The sequence below is a fragment of the Rhagoletis zephyria genome, unplaced genomic scaffold (genome assembly GCF_001687245.7).
Source record: "Rhagoletis zephyria isolate East Lansing unplaced genomic scaffold, Rhagoletis_zephyria_1.1 Rzeph_scaffold_01397, whole genome shotgun sequence".
In the NCBI taxonomy this organism is placed as follows: Eukaryota; Metazoa; Arthropoda; class Insecta; order Diptera; family Tephritidae; genus Rhagoletis; species Rhagoletis zephyria.
The window spans coordinates 982-8,976 of NW_016158481.1; the positions used below are offsets into that span (position 1 = coordinate 982).

General features: G+C 31.3%; 1 protein-coding gene across 1 annotated transcript in view; it reads left to right on the forward strand.

Annotated features, from left to right (window-relative positions):
* The first annotated feature begins 1,921 nt into the window (after window positions 1-1,921).
* LOC108363856 (uncharacterized) overlaps window positions 1,922-7,995 on the forward strand; it is a 55,288-nt gene continuing 49,214 nt past the window's right edge. The window contains exons 1-3 of the mRNA XM_017617365.1: window positions 1,922-2,202; window positions 2,326-2,411; window positions 6,041-6,191. Coding sequence (XP_017472854.1) covers window positions 2,013-2,202; window positions 2,326-2,411; window positions 6,041-6,191 — 427 coding nt within the window. The 5' untranslated portion in view covers window positions 1,922-2,012. The remainder of the gene's footprint in view (window positions 2,203-2,325; window positions 2,412-6,040; window positions 6,192-7,995) is intronic.

A 7,995-nucleotide genomic window follows, 5' to 3' on the forward strand; every position in this document is an offset into this window, starting at 1 on the left:
AGTAAATATATACTCTTTCTGTAGTAATCTCTTTCATATCCCATATTTTCATTTGTTAATTTAAAAAGAAAGCAGATCTGAATGTAGATTAAAATACTCTGTTAAAAAACTAAATTTGATTTATTTAAGGAAATTTGTATGAATTTTACTGAAAAGACTTTAAATACACTCTAAAAGAAATTGTTTATTTGCGCATATTAAGGGCCGGTTACTCAATGTCTGGTTAACACTAATCTGCGGTTAAACATCGTTATCGACGTCTTCGACTCCATGCATACAACAGGGAGTCGGTAACGTCGATAACTATGTTTAACCGGAGATTAGTGTTAACCAGACATTGAGTAACCGGCCCTAAGAGAGGTAACCAGTTTCGTTTTTTAATGTGTGCAAATTTGCACACCGCGTAATAAAACTAAACATTGCCTGTTTTCTTTTACATACCACATTTGTCGCGAAGAGCAAAATTACACATTAAAAGTTTAAAATAGAGTAAATGTGAGCCCCTAATGTTAATTATTAGTAGGAAATGTATTTTTAGTTTGACCATTTTTGCATTGTTAAAAATTTTATATGTATATTTATGTATATATTTTGAAGATCTCAAGTTGAAAATGAATTCCTGAACATCTTATACATATATCTATACAGATTCTTGTTTAAAAATAGATACTTTTCAGTAATAGTTTTACATGCTCTTTTTACAGTGTACAGGTTAAAATGTAACATATTAATTACCATTTATTATACTTAGGGCCGGTTACTCAATGTCTGGTTAACACTAATCTCCGGTAAAACATCGTTATCGACGTTACCGACTCCATGTTATATGCATTAGGGTAACCGCCCTATTCCCACAACACTGACAAAATTCATCATATGACTATTGTCACAATTACNGCGCCTAATACTATGCCGCAAATTTATTTTAAGCTGTCATATGACAATTGTCAGTTTTATTGTTATGACCTACTGAGTAAGTGACAACGGCGAAACAATGTTTATATTGTGTTTTAGGCGCAGTAATTGTGACAATAGTCATATGATGAATTTTGTCAGTGTTGTGGGAATAGGGCGGTAAATCATCCAAGGCGAATTTATACAAGGTTGTGTTAATGACGAATTTAGATTTCGCCGCGGTACTTCTTAATGTCAAAATGATGTATTTGTTGTAATATGAATTCGCCCTGATTTCAATAAACACATAATTTTGACGTTAGGAAGTACCGCGGCGAAAATCTAAGATAGCCATCAACACCACCTTGTATAAATTCGCTTTGAAATCATCTACAGGTAGATCGCGACAAGCCCCAACACCTGACAAACCTTCCATGTACCTTTAGCTAAACGGAAGCGCTGGTTATACTTGCATTGTGCTGCAGCGCATAACATGGTTACTGCGACTTATCTACTCGGTTAGCAATTTATCTGTGCAAATATCTCATACCTTTTGCATAACATTAATAGAGCGTATATTCTAATAGTGCATAAATACTGAAATTTGCTAATTTAGAATAGTTACTAGAGCAAAGAGTTTGGAAGCATACAAAATAATTTTAATATGTACAGTGTACATTGCACACAAAAGTCGACACAATATCGATATATATCGGAAGGTCCAAAACATCGGTTTTATTCGATAAATCGAGTAGAAAACATCGATGCTTCCGATGCATCGATGTTTTCGATGCATCGATGTTTTTTCTGCATTCCTACGCTGATAAGCATTATGAAATGCAACAATANTGGAATTATTCAATAAATTTCGTTTTACACTATACTTTTTGAAACTATTTGGAGTTAATTATTTTTTGTTTCTTAAAAGCAACCCTGCGTGCCGGGAAGGCGTGTGTACCAATAATTTCATCCCTAGCATATTCATCCCCGAGGAAGGCAGTCGCCAAATTCACCGAAGGTTGTTTACTGGTTATATTGTGATAAAATTGTAGCTGTATAAAGAAACTTTCAGACGCTCTTAAATTTGGAATTTTGTTAATCTGCTTTTATTTGTGAAAATGGTGCAACAATTCTTTTGCTTCCGTCTGGAGACGGCTGCTATGATAATAGGATGGTTGGGAGCAGTTGGTTCGGTGATATCTGTTGTGGTTTTTGGGTTTTGCTTGGGATATCTGGATGAGATTGTGCAGAAAATTATTGAATCGGCCCCGGAAAATACAAAGCTTGATCCAGATCAAATTCGTACAAGTTAGTCATATCTCTGTTTTTTTGCACACCTGCATACAAACATATACATACATATGGGGCTAATTGCGTATCTGTAATTTCCTTTTAGACTTTTGTTAAGCGATTTCTTATCTTATTTTGCAGTTTTGACTGTCGCATTTGTGATTTTTTTGATTCTAAATGCCATCAATATGTTTGCGTCGATATGTTTGATATTGGGAACGATGAAGGTAAGTTTTAAAATACAACAAATTAATGATTTGTTTAACTGGATTGTCTAACTGAACAATATAAAATAAGGCTTGACTTTAGTGTACATCCACATGTGTGTGTTTTGGCAAAATTATCGCGAATTTCCTCATGAAACTTTACGAGTATGCTAAAAAACAGATATGTTCACATAAATTTTCACTATTTTCACTTTAATACTAGTATTTATGTAATTTGTTGTTTAAATTGTTCGCACCTCCACCAGCAAATTTTCATATAAAAAGTGCAGCTATCACTTACAGTCAATCACAGAAGTATTCGTAATTTAGTATTTTTCACAATATTAAAAAAATGTTTTCCATCATAAATCTTTTTCGTTAATTTTCTTTTAAAATATAGCTCATTCTATAACTAAAACCATATAAATCATTCTTGCAAACTTTATACAAAATTCATAAAAATGAATCAAACTTAAAAAATGTTCATCAAAATTTCAAATTTTTTTGGTAAGACAAAGTGCAAGTTTCAAGTACACTGCCGGAACAAACAAATATTTTTCCGATGATTTCGCATAAGAATATGGTTCATTCAACAACAAAAAACATAAAAATATAATTCATAAACTTTGTGCAAAACTCGCGAAAATTCAGCAAACTTTCATGAAAATTGTCAACTTTTAATTCAAGNCAACAACAAAAAACATAAAAATATAATTCATAAACTTTGTGCAAAACTCGGGAAAATTCAGCAAACTTTCATGAAAATTGTCAACTTTTAATTCAGATTTTTTTTTGGTAAGCAGATGTGTAGCCCAATCAATTTTATTATAATAAAGTGCAAGTTTTAAGTAGCTAGGAATTACAGTTCATACTTCAAATTAAAATTAGTTAATGAGTTTTTAATGCTTGTTATAATTTTAATGCAATAAATTATTGCAATAGCATTCATTTAAACATTTTAATGTTAATACAAAAAATCATAGCATTATTTCTGCGGAATTAATGCATTAAAATTTTCATTTAAATTAAATTTCAAAAATGAATGCATTAATTTTTTCCGTCTACATTAAAATGCTATGCATTAAAAAATTAATGCATTTTTCACAACTCTGATGTTTACTACTTTTATAAATCTATTATTGTGGTTAAATTAACAAAAATAGCCTATTACTTAAAAGAAAATTTTGATGTGCATTAAAAGTTTTACAATTAAGTCACATTTACCTATTTCAAGCATGAAATCGATGAAATTTGCATCAACATAATTGGTGAATTTCACAACCTTAACAACAAATTACTTAAAAACGATAAGAGTGCGCGGGGTGGGGTTTTCACCCTTTAAATCAACCACCCTAATGTACATACATATACCTACAGTCGGTCAATAAAGTTTTGGTAAAGCGAATTTTTTACAATTCCGGTAACTATTTTTTAAATAATTTATTTTTCGCTGGTTTTTTATAAAAATATAATTAGGTCTACAACAAAAACCCCAAAAATTAGAGTTCAAACCTTGTACAAAATTAAAGAAAATTCCCCAAAAATTCATTCAAACATTGCACTTTTTATTTACACTCTTCAGAAAAAAGTTCGGCACAGAATTTTTAGCCCATTCAATTTTAGTATAACAAAGTGCAAGTTTGAGGTAAGTCCTAGACCATTGATTTTTAGCAATTTGTTTTGTTGAAGGTGTCGCTCGTTTTCTCCCTATTAAATAATGTTCGATCATTTTTTTATATGGAAAAAATGTGCGACACCGTCAACAAAAAATTTTGCCAAAAACCAATGGTAAGTCCTAGCCATGATAAAAACATAGTAAGTTAGTTTCTTTTTGAAGTTTGCCAACATTTTAAAATCATATAAAATTGAGAGTAGAAAAGGAATTTTTCAAAGTTGTTGTTTGGGATTGAAAATGAGAATGTGTGTGAGTTTGTGTGCAAAATTTTAAAATTAAATTGCTTGCGAACGTCAATAATTTGAAAAATTCCTCAGTGGTTCTACCTTCCTATTTTTTTTTATCATGGTCCCTGCTTCCTCATACTTGCATTGCATACTCAACTTTTCTAGAGAGCGTAAATAAGAAGTGCAATATTTGAATGAAATTTTGCGGAATTATATTTTTATAAAAAATTAGCGAAAAATGAAATATTTAAAAAATAGGTGCCTGTATTGTAAAATATTCGCTGTACCTAAACTTTATTGACTGACTGTATGTGCATAAAAATGAATGTAAGTGTGTAATTCGTAAAAAATCCCCTTAGCAGCCGCATTTACTCTTACGTGATGAATGCATGCACCTACGCAGACAGACATACATACAGTTGTCCACAAAATAATAGGAGTGCGATATTTTGACCAGTTTTGGCTATTTGTCTTTTGTTTATTTAATGTTTGTTATTTTTTTATAAAAGCCTAGCTGGCTATACAACAAACACCATATAAATTCAGATTTTAAACTTTGTATAAAAATTATAAAAATTTTGCAATTTTTCACCCAAATTTCAAACTTTTTAACCAGAATCTTTAGAAAAAATTCTGGTATGCAGTTTTGTAGCACATTCAATTCTAGTCTAAAGAAGTGCAAGTTTCAAGCGGCTAAAAAATTTCCGTTGATTTTTGAGAATTTTTTTGGTTAAAGGTGTTTCACGTTTTTTCCATACAAAGTATGTCGACAATTTTCTTTTATATGGAGGACACTGCCAGCAAAAAAATTGCCAAAAATTAACGGAATTTTTTAGCCGCTTGAAACTTGCACTTCTTCAGACTAGAATTGAATGTGCTACAAAACTGCATACCAGAATTTTTTCTAAAGATTCTGATTAAAAAGTTTGAAATTTGGGTGAAAAATTGCAAAATTTTTATAATTTTTATACAAAGTTTAAAATCTGAATTTATATGGTGTTTATTGTATAGCCAGCTAGGCTTTTATAAAAAAATAATAAACATTAAATAAACAAAAGACAAATAGCCAAAACTGGTCAAAATATCGCACTCCTATTATTTTGTGGACAACTGTATGTATGTATGTACATCCCATTGGGAAAATGGAATGCTTGGTAACATGGAAAGCAATGTATCTCCCTTTTAGCCTACACATTACAGGATGCATAAATTTTTGTACAGGCATGTCCTAGGAAAGTAATGTGTCGCGTGTCGCTTTATAAAACTATAAATATAATTTATAGAAAGAAGCGTCCGTGACGCAGGATTTGAACGCGCGGCCAACAAGTTAATAGTCGAATGCGCTACCACTTGTTATCAAACTTTTTTTGTTTGTGGTTTCAAAACTACACATGGAATGGTTGGTGATGTAGAAAATAATGATCGCCGGTATACATTCTCCGCTCGTTTACATTGCGATGCATCGTTTCACTCAAACGTATTCGTTAATCTTTTCGTTGTAGAAAAAGATAATGCATTCCCCATTCTCGCACTGGGATTCTTATATTTAAACACATATACAAAAAAAGCATTGTGTATTAAATTGCATATATTTACTTACATAGTAAGTATAAGCACGATTACTGTGAGTCACCAATGAACACTAATGTACATACGTATACATATGTGTACATACATACATAGATGTAATTGTTTATTTTCTGCATTCTTAAAAAAAAAAAGATTTATTATTTTTTTATCAATTCTAGCAACGGCATCTATTGCTTTTACCATGGCTTTTAAATACCGGCATTGCGCTTTTATTTGCTGCAACGTACTACGTCCTTTTGGTAGTAGAAGCTGTACAGATGTCATATTCATCTAATATTGGTTTGATAATCTTTGCTTCAATTAACTTGGGTAAGTAATTAAGAATATAAAATAACATGGTACATTATGATAAAAATATAGTATTATATTTTCATCGTTTGACAAATTACCAAAAAATAAAAATAAAATAAATAAATAAAAAATAATAAAAAAGTAGGTAAGAATACATACATACAATACATACGTTCTTGAAAAGTATTCAGTCAGTCGATTTGGCTGTTTAAGACGCAATGAAGCAAAATCTAATTTGCCGAAATTTTGCTCACCCATCAGCGAAAGAGAAGGTAAGCGAGTTTATAGGCACCTTGGACTTTACCTCTCCTAAAAACCAAAAAAGGCGAAAAAGAGAAAAAATAGTTCTGGAAAATAGAGAATATAAAGAGCTAAAGAATGAAATCTAAGTTACTGGAGATAGGTAGCGCTCGAAAAAAAAATATTAAAATATATCCGCTCTTTAAATATAAATTTTCGTATTTTAATTATAACGCGAGAAGAAGCTTAAATATCTTCGATGCAAATATACACCAATGGGCAACAACTTCAGGCGCAGTCATACGTGGGTAAATAGAAGCTCTTCACATTTACAAGAAGCAAAATTATGGAATAGAACTTCAGTTAGGCCCACTTGCAGCACACCCAGAGTTAAATATATATGTAAATACAGAGTTCAGTAGCTCAGAGTAATAATATTCCTAAACCAGACAATTTCTTGCAGCATTGAAAACTGGCCCAGAGTTAAGTAACCCGAGGGATTTCTAAATTTAACGTGTTCTTACACGATATGTATTTCCATCTATAAATGTGGCTGTTTCGATACATATCGTCGCCTGGGTAAAAGATTGTCGTATTACTTTCGGCAGGTTTTGGGAAATCGATGTTAAAGATTCAGTCACAATTTCTCAATAGCTGTACAGTCGCTTTTTGCCAAAATTTAATGCTTGATTGTACATACTATTTGTATGAAACCAAATTTTCTGAAATTTTCAGTAACTAATAAAGCTTTAACAGCCACTTTTTTATAAAGTCGTTTGGTCGTATGTTATATTTTTCACGTTAAAGGCTAGCCAGCTGTATGACACTACAAATCACACACACAGTAAGTAATAAAAAGGCTGAAATTGTTGAAATTATTTTTTGCTCGTACACCTGCGATATAAATTATTGAATAAAAATCAACAAAATATTAAACAATTTGTCCATAAGAGTTACTGTAGCACATACGACTATCTATTGTATAGGATTGGTGTGATTTTGTCGTATGTACCATACCATACAATTTGTCACATAAGACAATATTTTAACAAGTAATCAATTTCATCAAAATATATGAAAATTTTGTCGTGTCGCCCGCGAACTTGCAAATACGAAAAAAATTTTTACTGAATATCTCGGAAACTAAAGGAGATATCCAAAACCTGATAACACGAACCGAGAGATCTTATTTAAAAAAAAAAAAATAAAACTGCATTTTGCAACTCAAAATCGTCAAAATTGCGCATACTGCCATCTTTTACGCAGGCGACTATATGTAATTGCACAGATGATTCTATCTGTATACCAGATGAAAATAGAAACATTTTTATTTCGTATGTACTTGCATCTGCTTTGTACTGAAACAAATCGAATTGCCTTTACACGATATGTTGGTATTACAACACTTGCAAATACATATCGTGTAAGAACACTTTAAGTAGGCACCACTTGCATCTAATTTTTTTTATTCTTGTTACTGACAGACATATGTAGAGTTAGCAAGTTAGTCTTCGAAAATTGCTGGGCTAAGGGTTTGACGATTTAAATCTAATTTTACTCCTAACCGATTTATCAATTTAAC